This window comes from Nerophis lumbriciformis, linkage group LG22 (genome assembly GCF_033978685.3).
Source record: "Nerophis lumbriciformis linkage group LG22, RoL_Nlum_v2.1, whole genome shotgun sequence".
NCBI lineage: Eukaryota > Metazoa > Chordata > Actinopteri > Syngnathiformes > Syngnathidae > Nerophis > Nerophis lumbriciformis.
Genome location: NC_084569.2, coordinates 37,809,959 through 37,823,407, shown reverse-complemented (window position 1 = coordinate 37,823,407; position 13,449 = coordinate 37,809,959). Strand labels below are relative to the sequence as shown.

General features: G+C 41.0%; 1 protein-coding gene across 2 annotated transcripts in view; it reads left to right on the top strand.

The window, feature by feature from the left end:
- The window catches only part of carm1 (coactivator-associated arginine methyltransferase 1), a 101,767-nt gene that overhangs the window by 51,842 nt on the left and 36,476 nt on the right, over nucleotides 1–13,449 (top strand). For both annotated transcript variants that reach the window (XM_061973823.1, XM_061973824.1), the window contains exon 13: nucleotides 2,416–2,525. In XM_061973823.1, coding sequence (XP_061829807.1) covers nucleotides 2,416–2,525 — 110 coding nt within the window. The remainder of the gene's footprint in view (nucleotides 1–2,415; nucleotides 2,526–13,449) is intronic.

Below are 13,449 nucleotides of genomic sequence, written 5' to 3'. Positions count from 1 at the left end.
AACTTTGACTAGCAAGACTTTTTGCTTTGTGTCTACGGATGATGTTAGTTAAGAAATTATCGATGTCGATGCCATTATCGAATCCTCTTATCGGGCCGATTCCTTATCGAATCCAGATAAGTTGTTGTGTGTGCACCGAGTTCCAAAAGCCGTAGATGTTATTGGACTGGGCCCGCACGCTGTTTATATGAAGGAAAAGCGGACGTGACTGAGGACAGCATGCGGACGTTAAAGGGTGAAGGTTTCAGGTGAGAGAGGACGCTAAAGGCACGTCCCCAGTGAGCATATAGTGCTGCTATGTGCGTTGTAAATAAAAAAAATTGCCGACCAACACATCACCAACATGGACGAGGTGCCGCTCACATTGGACATCCCGGTGAAGCACACTGTGGAGAAGAAGGGGACCAGCACGGTAGCGAATCCATACGCACAACGGGGCAAGAGAAGTCGGCTTTTACTTTTTCCGAGGAGCCCCACGGCAACGAGACTGACTTTGAAAATGAGGAGCGGGAATCTGGCGTGTTTGATGGAGAACTTGCCCAGCTGTTCATTTCGGACACAGAAGATGAGGACTCTGATAGATTTGTGGATGAGGATTGATCAAAAAATAATGTGAGTACATTGACAAATACTTCAATAAAGTACAACCCAACTCAGCTTTGCTCCTGCTGCCTTTTTAAAACAGCGTCCATGCATGCTAGCGTATGTTTTAAGCTAGCGTATGTTTAACCATGCCTGCGCCCAAAAATACGCTGAGCCTTATTTATGCGTTAAATACAGAAATAGCACCCGTAACTGACACGGCGCCTGTTAAAATAGGGTATAGTGGCTTCAATAACAGGAACCGGTTCTCAAAAAGGGATTTGAATCCATGGAATTGGTTCTTTTCTTATCGAAGCATCGGGAGAACTGGTTTTCGAACATCATCCCTATTTGTGTTATAAGAAAGGTGCAACATTATCTCATGTTTTAATCCCTATTTAAAGACAGATAATTAAAGTTACCTTACATGTGTTGCTTTCATTTGTGTATAGGAGCCGGGCGCAACCGTGCACACGCATATAACACGCCCGAGCGACTAAAAAAACATGCTGTATCCTTTCTCCTTGTAAATGTTAAAGACAATGTACACTCATTGCACATGTATCTCTATATTGATCATTAAATGCTTAATCATTCAACAAGGCGTGCGTGCGTTACGGACAGCAAAGCCCTGTCTGTTATTTCACTTTACCTTTTTCTGTGTTGATTGAGCTGTGTTGAAGCAGCAAAAAAGGACATTATGTTAAATGAAGAGTTTCTGTCTCTGATAGTTGATATAATAATGTAAGTGCATCATTAAGCCTACATGAACTCCATGGTGTTCAGGGATGAATAGTCTCTCCTATTGCTATTGTACTATTTTTTTTAGCTATAGTTACATTAATCATTAATATGAATTAATGAATGATCAACGAAATTTAGGTTGCTTCCCTGAGGTGCTTTGCATTTTAAAAAAAAAGAAGAAAACACACAATATACAGAAACAACACAATATGCAATATACAATATGGCCTAAGACCACTCTAAGAGGCAATGTAAAAAAAACGAGACAATAAAAAGTATAAAGTGACTAGTAAACCGGCTAGAGAGGAGTAATGCTGGTTCCCAGTGTGCTGAAGGGGTGGGAGTCAGTATTCCTACCTCCTATGCTGTGCAGGCTTTTATTGTGGATTAAATATGTAAATAAATATGGTATATATTGTCCAGTTGGCGTGTAATCGCTGATTGCACAGTCCCGGATCGTGATTGACCGGTGGCTTCCTCATGTTGCACGTGAGGGAGTTTTTATTTTATATATATATATATATGTAATGGAGCAGCCTAGTTTTGAATGGCAGGGTCCCTGCTATCACATGTTGATAAAAATATAACATTTACATAATAAAAATCAACTACAGGCTTCCCAAATGCTGTAATAAATGATGAGTTGACTTGAAACTGTTTAATGTTGCACTTTTTATATGTAGAAGAAAAGTTTTGTCATTTTATTTAATCTGAGCAACAACTTGAGGCAGTTTAATGTTGATTAACATAGGCAGAATTATTATAGTGTTCCCAATGTTAAAAGGATTGTTTACAAATTTGGTAAATAAATAACCAAAAAATGTATATTTTGTTGTTTTCTTACTGTACCGAAAATGAACCGAGCCGTGACCTCTAAACCGAGGTACGTACCGAACCGACATTTTTGTGTACCGTTACACCCCTAGTGGATGGAGATAGTTTAATCCTTGGATATGTGTTTTTAAACTATTTTTGTTTGTGTGGACATTGCCTAAATCTAGTTATTAAACTGTATCATGCACCCAGAAAGCTGAGTTAGGGAGCACTTTGTCTTTCACGAATATCAAGTGTCTATATTTGTATTTACAGGTACACAGGTACAAACCCCAACCCGCCTCCTGGGTCACATTACAACTCCCCATCAGAGAATATCTGGAACACAGGTGTAGGCTACGGCATGAATCAAGGGATGCCTTCAGGTGAATAACAAATATAACATTTTTAGGATGTATTTTTTAGCTGAGAACACCCTACTTTTCTTTTCATTTTTCATCAAGTATTTTGCACCTAATTTTAGTGGATAAAAAAAAACCCAACCAGTTTCAATATTTCCATAAACTTTTTTTTTTTTTTTAGGTTGCAATGAAGCAGCTAACAAGCAAATGTTTTTGAACAAAGTCAATTACAGCAAGGCATAAATAAATAATATAATTAAAACTTGAATTTAGAAACAGAAAACACATTAAACAATACAAGACACAACAAAGTAAGAACTATATTTTATGGATCCTAAATACCTAAAAAGGGGAAGATATTAGAGATGTCCGATAATGGCTTTTTTGCCGATATCCGATATTCCAATATTGTCCAACTCTTAATTACCGATTCCGATATCAACCGATACGATATATACAATTGTGGAATTAACACATTATTGTGCCTAATTTTGTTGTGATGCCCCGCTGGCTGCATTAAACAATGTACCGTATTTTCCGCACCATAAGGCGCCCTGGGTTAAAAGCCGCGCCTTCAATGAACGGCATATTTCAAAACTTTGTCCACCTATAAGCCGCCCGGTGTTGTAAGCCGCATCTAACTGCGCTAAAGGAATGTCAAAAAAACAGTCAGATAGGTCAGTCAAACTTTAATAATATATTAAAAACCAGCGTTCTAACAACTCTGTTCACTCCCAAAATGTACGCAAATGTGCAATCACAAACATACGTATATCAACATGGACAGAGCTGCGTGAAAAAAGCCACCCGGCCTCTTCGCGTAAACTTAAACTTACCTTAACCACTCGCTCATCTTTTCTTCATCCATCCCTTCGAGTTAGCTTTTATGATGACGCCGGCTGGAAAGGTCTCTTTTGGCAAGGTCTTCCTTTTGAATATCACCATGGGTGGAAGTTTCTGGCCATTAGCATGGCAAGCTAGAACCACAGTGAAGGATGACTTCTCATTCCCTGTGGTGCGAATATTCACCGTACGTGCTCCCGTTGAATCCACAGTGCGGTTCACAGGAATATCAGTTGCTGTGAAATAGTAATCCGTGTGCGGATGGAGAGATTGCGTCTTTTCATGAACCGGATCCCTGACGCTTAGTAGGAGCCATTTTGTGGTCTTTACAGATGTAAACACACAAAGGAAATGAAACGTACGGTATATCCGCGCGCTTTTTCTTCTTCTACGCGGGCGGGTGGTTGCTTACAGTAGAAGAAGAAGCGCTTCCTGTTCTATGGGGGCGGGTGCTTACCTTGGCGTAGAAGAAGAAGCGCTTCCTGTTCTACCGGGAAAAAAGATGGCGGCTGTTTACCGAAGTTGCGAGATCAAAACTTTATGAAAATGAATCGTAATATTAATCCATATATAAAGCGCACCGGGTTAAAAGCCGCACTGTCAGCTTTTGAGTAAATTTGTGGTTTTTAGGTGCGGAAAATACGGTAACAAGTTTTTCCAAAATAAATTTATGGAAAAAAAATGCCAACATGGCACTGCCATATTTATTATTGAAGTCACAAAGTGCATTATTTTTTTTAACATGCCTCAAAACAGCAGCTTGGAATTTGGTACATATGTTGATCATCATAAGCATTGAAGAATCAATGTATCGGCATAACCGTGGTGCACACCGAGTCAGTGGCCTAGTGGTTAGAGTGTCCGCCCTGAGATCTGTAGGTTGTGAGTTCAAACCCCGGCCGAGTCATACCAAAGACTATAAAAATTGGACCCATTACCTCCCTGCTTGGCACTCAGCATCAAGGATTGGAATTGGGGGTTAAATCACCAAAAATGAATCCCGGGCGCGGCACCGCTGCTGCCCACTGCTCCCCTCACCTCCCAGGGGGTGAACAAGGGGATGGGTCAAATGCAGAGGACACATTTCACCACACCTAGAGTGTGTGTGACAATCATTGGTACTTTAACTTCAACTATACATTCTGCACAATTTAAGCAGAAATGTATAAATAATACAACATTCTTGCGATGCTGGACTACTGTTACACCAGTGTTTGCTATTTTAATCTTACATGCGAGAGATATTTCATGTGATTAGAGTTAAGCCTGTTTTATACTTTCGCTCCACGTAACTTGCGTAAGCGACGCCCTCTTGCTCTTTTTGTGTACCCTCCCGCAAACCCTGACGTGTACCTCCCCAAAAATCCTAGCTTTTCGCATCCGCTTTTGCCGAGGAGGGTCCCTGAGCACAGGAGAGCTGACTTTGTGCTTCAAAAACGCACAAATGATTGTATGACGTAAAGCAACAGTGATTGAACATTTGCATGAAAACTGATGTTATGTCATCTCAGTGTTCCATAAAAATAATTACTGAATGTGTCGTTTTTCAGCATATTTTGTTGTTGTTGTGCCCTGAAGAAGTTACAGAGTACCGTATTTTTCGGAGTATAAGTCGCACCGGAGTATAAGTCGCACCTGCCGAAAATGCATAATAAAAAAGGAAAAAAACATATAAGTCGCACTGGAGCCCGGCCAAACTATGAAAAAAACTGCGACTTATAGTCCGAAAAATACGGTACTATGCTACTTTAAACTTTCTTGCGCTAACAGTTTCAATTCCAACTAGGGGTGTCCCGATCCAGGTTTTTGTACTTCCAATCCGATACCGATATTGCTTTTGCATTTCCCATCCGATACCGATACTGGCCTATCCGAGCATGTATTAAAGTTTAAAGTTATTTAGCCTACTTAGTTGTCAGAATCATGTTGAAAAGGGTTTTAGTACTCTTGATAACAACTAGCCAGCTGAATTAGGGGAGTTTGAATAATACACAATGGATGGTAACAAGAAACTGACCTGTTTATTCAAGGATAAACACAAAATAGACAAAATGATACATGACAAACAGAAATGGCATCATTGAACTAGGGCTGGGCGATATGGCCTTTTTTTAAATACACAATATATATGTGGATATTTTGCCTTAGCCTTGAATAAACACTTGATGCATATAATCACAGCAGTATGATGATTCTATGTGTTTTGATTGATTGATTGAGACTTTTATTAGTAGGTTGCACAGTGAAGTACATATTCCGTACAATTGACCACTAAATGGTAACACCCAAATAAGTTTTTCAACTTGTTTAAGTCGGGGTCCACTTAAATTGATTCATGATACAGATATATACTATCAGATATATACTATCATCATAATACAGTCATCACACAAGATAATCACATTGAATTATTTACATTATTTATAATCCAGGGTGTGGAGGGGGGCGCCGGATGTAAGTGTCAAAAAGACAGCCAAAAGAGTTTGATATGAGAATAAATCTAAAGTTAAAATATAGGGTAGAAATGCACCCATTTGCAGGAAATGTAGTCTTGATTTTCAAAATGTTCTTTCAAGGCTTGCATGTCTACATTAAAACATTCTTCTTCATACTGCATTAATACATGCTACTTTTAAACTTTCATGCAGAGAAGGAAATCACGACTAAAAAAATCACTAATTTTTTCATACGGTGTTGATTTGGACATTTTTGCCTCGGCATTCTGATGGTGTGGACGTGTGGCACCGAATGGAGATAAGCGTCTCGACAGACGTCACAATATTTGAACAATGATGACGAAAACTGTTGTCTCTGTCGTGTCCGTGTGTCGAAAATTGTTATGCGCTTATTTTTTTATTTGATTTTGTGCGTGGCATAGATTTGCCGTGCGCAGAGGACGCTTGAGCAGGCGCGCACCTTAGCGGCTGCGCTAGCATCACAGCTAACGTTAGCCATGCCGCTACCTCGCTCTCTGCTGGGAGAGGGCGTATACGTATGTGACGTATGTCGTGACAGTATGTGACGTATGACGTGACAGTATGTGACGTGTGTAAGAAGGTGCGCTCGCTGTCTGTGAGAGGGAGACACAGGAAAGAGTGAGAAGAGCCTGTCGTGTAATGCCAGCAGCTAAAAACAACTGCATGAGAAATGTGGATGTGTTGAAGGTGTGCTGGAAAATGCGGAACGGAAATTACGGAGCAGCAGAAAAGTGGAATGTATTATTTAAATAGGTGCGTTTGGAAAACACGGACCGGAGTTTTTTTTTTAACTGGATCTGGATCGGCATTTTCCCATGCCTTGCCGATACGCAAATATCGGCAGCCGATCCGATCCAAATATCGGATTGGGACATCCCTAATATGAACATAAACAATAACACCAGCAGGTTGTAACAGTAGTTATTTGTCAGTTTTGTTTATTTTCAATTGCATAGCTCTCTTGTCCAATGCCCCGAATGGCCGAATAGCATTGCTCATCTTCGCGAACTCCTTATCTTCCAGTTTCGAAGCAATGTGAACATTAAAAGTGAATGTTGTTTCATAAGGATTAGTTCCAGCTCCAACATTAAAGTGGATGCTGCTTCAGACGCCATAGTTTACACGTTTACAACCACTACGACACACAAGAAACACTCTTTCTCATGAAGATAGTCATTAAGAGTAGAGATCGGCCGATAATATCGCATACCTGCCAACTACTCCGGTTTTCCCGTAATTAGTACGGTTTTCATCAACCTATTCCGGGTTACGGTTGCAGTGATAAAAAATACGGTTTTTCATTAATTAAAAAAAAAATAATTTTTTAAAAAGTTTTATTCACGCGTAACAACAATGACAATCGACACTGCTTCCCGTAACTTCCTATCGAGCCATTCCGAATGCCATGCGCGAGGCTATTTATAGCACCGCTGCCAAGCACGAGGCACCAGTTGCCATTGTTTCCAAACGAGCGAACGATCATGGAATCAGCCGGAGAAAAATCGCAAACGAGTCTTAAACCGAAAAGAAAACTGCAGTCATTCCATGAAGAATATTCAAAAGCCTATCCGGGAATAATTATCCGTTCCAAAAAGGGTGAAAACTACGCGAATTGCACCTTGTGCAGACTAGATTTTTCGAACGGACACGGAGGAATTAGCGATGTAAAAGACCACGTTGGGACAAAAAAACACAAGTCTAATGCCGTTGCTAGCGATACAAGTGGAAAACTTTCAACGTTTTTCGTCGCCCAAACAGATTCTTTGGATGTGATAAATGCCGAAGTTTTATTTACGGAGGCATGGACATGATACAATAAATTTTGATTTTAGCCACAAAAAGGTAATGACACCAATGTTTTCTATTGGAATTGTTTAGTACTGTTATACTATTTATGCTTTCAAGTCCAAGTTGAAGAAATCTTGTTAAATGTTGACAGCATAACTACCAAAATACAGAAGTATGTCCTTAATATTTTTGCAGTGCTATTTCTGTTGAAAAGTTAAAATGATTACATTAGAGATGTGATGTGCCACCTTTCAAGTGTCTGATGGCTTAAATTAATTTTCATGAATTTTTCATATTTTGAATTCTTTTGAAAGGCTTACAAAAAAACTACATTTGAATTGTAATTCCATGCTATTGACAGGACTATTAATTTTAATGAAGTTAGCTTACCATGTTTACAGTATGATAATTGTGATAGAAATGTGAATTTTAGGCATAGAATATTTTTTACAATTGAACAAGGCAGTAGATTATACAAGCCTGGACAGAAAGTTAATAATGACACCAATTTTTTTTTTAATGGAATTGTTTAGTACTGTTTTACCATTTGTTTACTGTAAAAAGTGTTTATACTTTCAATTAACAAATTGAAGTCTTGTGAAAGGTTGGCAGGATAACTGGCATTAACTGTCAAAATAATTTCAAACTATTGAAGTTAGCTTACAGAATAAACATGTCAATCAACCCATATGATTTTTGCTGTAATATTTTTGTTTTGAAAAGTCACTGTGACTGATAGAAAAGTGATGGTTTTAGCAACATTTTAACCTGTCTGAATGCTAATAATCATTTTGCGTCGGGGGGCGAACCTGAACCCCCCACCAGGACTTTGTCCTGGACCTACCGGGCCCTGCGGCCCCTGGACCCTGGCTACTAGGTTTTTCTGATTTCAAAAGTTGGCAGATATGGAGAAGTACAGAGCGCCAATAAACCTTAAAGGCACTGCCTGTGCGTGCCGGCCCAGTCATATAATATCTACGGCTTTTCACACACACAAGTGAATGAAAAGCATACTTGGTCAACAGCCATACAGGTCACACTGAGGGAGGCCATACAAAGAACTTTAACACTGTTACAAATATGCGCCACACTGTGAACCCACACCAAAGAAGAATGACCTCCCACCTCAACCCCACCCACCTCAACCTCCTCATGCTCTCTCAGGGAGAGCATGTCCCAACTTCCAAGCTGCTGTTTTGAGGCATGTTAAAAAAAATAATGCACTTTGTGACTTCAATAATAAATATGGCAGTGCCGTGTTGGCATATTTTTTTCCATAACTTGAGTTGATTTATTTGGGAAAACCTTGTTACATTGTTTAATGCCTCCAGCGTGGCATCACAACAAAATTAGGCATAATAATGTGTTAATTCCACGACTGTATATATCAGTATCGGTTGATATCGGAATCGGTAAGTAAGAGTTGGACAATATCGGATATCGGCAAAAAAGCCATTATCGGACATCTCTAAATAATAATACCTGGGATTTATATAGCGCTTTTCTAAGTACCCAAAGTCGCTTTACATGTAGAACCCATCAATCATTCACACCTGGTGGTGGTAAGCTACTTTCATAGCCACAGCTGCCCTGGGGTAGACTGACAGAAGCGTGGCTGCAATTTGCGCCAAAGGCCCCTCCGACCACCACCTAAATAAGAGTTTTAGTTGCCCACACAGAAAACACTGCCCCTTAGTGTTTTGAGGATGAGAATTGCAAGTCAGGCGCCAGTCCACGGAAGTACTATAAACAAACCAAGACGGCGTCAGAGGAGATGCAAACTACGTGATGCGAGAGTATATACTAGGGATGTCCCGATACAACTTTTTCACTTCCGATACGATACAGATATTGTAACCTTGAGTATTGGCCGATACCGATATCAATATGATACGATATAGGCACGAATCATACATATATTTATTCCTTATTTTGTTGTGTGGAATGTTAGAAAAGGCTTGATAAAGTGATGTTACTCTTACTGATGTTGTAGTGTTAAAACAGAAAACAATAGTCAGCAAGAGTAGGTATAGGAAAAACTGACCCATTTATTATTAACCAATTGGTTACATACATTTTAACCTTCAACATAAGAGTATTACCTCAACAAATCCAATAAAAACAAAATGTTATATTTAAAGTGCAAAATAACCACTAATACCAACATAATTATACAATTGAATAGAATAAATAAAAAATAAATTAGAAGGCCCTGAAAAATAACCTACCGTATTTTCCGCACCATAAGGCGCCCTGGGTTAAAAGCCGCGCCTTCAATGAACGGCATATTTCAAAACTTTGTCCACCTATAAGCCGCCCGGTGTTGTAAGCCGCATCTAACTGCGCTAAAGGAATGTCAAAAAAACAGTCAGATAGGTCAGTCAAACTTTAATAATATATTAAAAACCAGCGTTCTAACAACTCTGTTCACTCCCAAAATGTACGCAAATGTGCAATCACAAACATACGTATATCAACATGGACAGAGCTGCGTGAAAAAAGCCACCCGGCCTCTTCGCGTAAACTTAAACTTACCTTAACCACTCGCTCATCTTTTCTTCATCCATCCCTTCGAGTTAGCTTTTATGATGACGCCGGCTGGAAAGGTCTCTTTTGGCAAGGTCTTCCTTTTGAATATCACCATGGGTGGAAGTTTCTGGCCATTAGCATGGCAAGCTAGAACCACAGTGAAGGATGACTTCTCATTCCCTGTGGTGCGAATATTCACCGTACGTGCTCCCGTTGTATCCACAGTGCGGTTCACAGGAATATCAGTTGCTGTGAAATAGTAATCCGTGTGTGGATGGAGAGATTGCGTCTTTTCATGAACCGGATCCCTGACGCTTAGTAGGAGCCATTTTGTGGTCTTTACAGATGTAAACACACAAAGGAAATGAAACGTACGGTGATATCCGCGCGCTTTTTCTTCTTCTACGCGGGCGGGTGGTTGCTTACAGTAGAAGAAGAAGCGCTTCCTGTTCTATGGGGGCGGGTGCTTACCTTGGCGGTTGCTTGCGTAGAAGAAGAAGCGCTTCCTGTTCTACCGGGAAAAAAGATGGCGGCTGTTTACCGAAGTTGCGAGATCGAAACTTTATGAAAATTAATCGTAATATTAATCCATATATAAAGCGCACCGGGTTAAAAGCCGCACTGTCAGCTTTTGAGTAAATTTGTGGTTTTTAGGTGCGGCTAATAGTGCGGAAAATACGGTAAATAAATCCAATTTAAAAAAAAAAAAAATAATAATAATAAAAAATAAAAAACGTTTTAAAGTGCAAACAATTCAAGTTCACTTCAGTTACTTTTTAACCTCTTCGTGCATCTGGGGTATAGTTTTGTCTACAATGTAGTGGCGGCTAGGAATAATGTAGCGAGGTTCGAGGTGCTCCATTAAGCGTTTAAACCTGACATTACTCACCACCGACAGGGGCTGGTCATCAAGCACAATAAACTGGGCTATCTTTTCTGTTATGGCCATTGCCTTTTTGCTGTCCCGTGGTAGTTTGTCACGTCTTGCAAAGCTTTCGGCCAGCGTGGGTTGCTGCTTCGCCTTGCTGCTCTCGCGAAAATCCTCATGTTCTTTTTTGTGGTGTTTTTTCAAATGTGCGATGAGGTTGCTTGTATTGAACCTTCCCCGTTCTGTCCCTCCACTGGACACTTGCGCCTGACAAATGTTGCATTTAGCGGCAACGTCTTTCTCCGAGTTTAGGTTAAAATACTTCCACACAGCCGACATCACTACACTTTGCTGCAAGCACACGCGTTGTCGTTGTTGTGATCACGTGGGCTGTGCATGCTGGATCAGAGACGCTCTTCTTCCGCGGCCGGCACCAACGTTAATTAAGGGGCATTGCCGCCACCTACTGTGTTGGAGTGTGATCAAACCAGAGTCACCTATTATAGACGTGCTGCAGCGGTAAATGGACAGCTTATATCGGAGTTTTTAGATTCAGTCCGATAAAATCCGATATTCACTTTTTTGGCTAATATCGGACTGATTTCCGATATCAATATCGGATCGGGACATCCCTAGTATATACCGGCCTTTACTCACAATGGAAGCGGACTAACACTTTGCCCTGAGACATACTGTATGTAGACATCACATGTGTGTGACTGTTTTTATCAATGCAGGTGAAGAAGTGCCTGTTTTTCTATCTTGGTTAAAACAGTTTAATTACTTGACAGATTGCTCTTGACTCGCCATTGTTGCATCTAGTTCTTTTGTGTGGTTGTTGGCTACATGGTGTGGTTTGTAAAGACAGCACCCAACTAACAACGGGAAATTTTCAAAGTTTCAGACTCTTCCAAACTCAGGCAATTCAGCAGCAGCAGCCAGTAGCATTGCCTCTTTGCTCTCGATAGTAGCCTATGCCAGAAAAGTAGTTCCTCGGTGGTAATAATTGGTATGTGCAATAATAATAATAATAATAATAACTGGGATTTATATAGCGCTTTTCTAAGTACCATATTTTCCGCACCATAAGGCGCCCTGGGTTATAAGCCGCGCCTTCAATGAACGGCATATTTCAAAACTTTGTCCACCTATAAGCCGCCCCGTGTTATAAGCCGCATCTAACTGCGCTAAAGGAATGTCAAAAAAACAGTCAGATAGGTCAGTCAAACTTTAATAATATATTAAAAACCAGCGTGATGTGGGCGCGCATGGAGTCGTATATCAACATGGACGGAGCTGCGTGAAAAAAGCCACCCGGCCTCTTCGCGTAAACTTACCTTAACCACTCGCTCATCTTTTCTTCATCCATCCATCCCTTCGAGTATTCTTTTATGATGACGCCGGCTGGAAAGGTCTCTTTTGGCAAGGTCTTCCTTTTGAATATCACCATGGGTGGAAGTTTCTGGCTATTAGCATGGCAAGCTAGAACCACAGTGAAGGATGACTTCTCATTCCCTGTGGTGCGAATATTCACCGTACGTGCTCCCGTTGTATCCACAGTGCGGTTCACAGGAATATCAAAAGTCAGTGGAACCTCGTCCATGTTGATAATGTTCTCTGGCCGGATCTTTTTTTCAGCTATCTTGTTTTTACAATATGCACGGAAAGTAGCCAGTTTTTCTTGAAAGTCTTTAGGCAGTTGCTGTGAAATAGTAGTCCGTGTGCGGATGGAGAGATTGCGTCTTTTCATGAACCGGAAACCTGTCGCTTAGTAGGAGCCATTTTGTGGTCTTTACAGATGTAAACACACAAAGGAAATGAAACGTAATATCCGCGCGCTTCTTCTTCTTCTACGCGGGCGGGTGGTTGCTTACAGTAGAAGAAGCAGCGCTTCCTGTTCTATGGGGGCGGGTGCTTACCTTGGCGGTTGCTTGCGTAGAAGAAGAAGCACTTCCTCTTCTACGGGGAAAAAAGATGGCGGCTGTTTACCGTAGTTGCGAGACCGAAACTTTATGAAAATGAATCTTAATATTAATCCATATATAAAGCGCACCGGGTTATAAGCCGCACTGTCAGCTTTTGAGTAAATTTGTGGTTTTTAGGTGCGGCTAATAGTGCGGAAAATACGGTACCCAAAGTCGCTTTACATGTAGAACCCATCAATCATTCACACCTAGTGGTGGTAAGCTACTTTCATAGCCACAGCTGCCCTGGGGTAGACTGACGGAAGCGTGGCTGCAATTTGCGCCAACGGCCCCTCCGACCACCACCTATCATTCATCATTCAATTCACCGGTGTGAGTGGCACCGGGGGCAAAGGGTGAAGTGTCCCGCCCAAGGACACAACGGCAGCGATTTTTGGATGGCAAGAGGCGGGGAGCGAACCTGCAACCCTCAGGTTTCTGGCACGGTTGCTCTACCCACTACGCCATGCTGCCCCCTG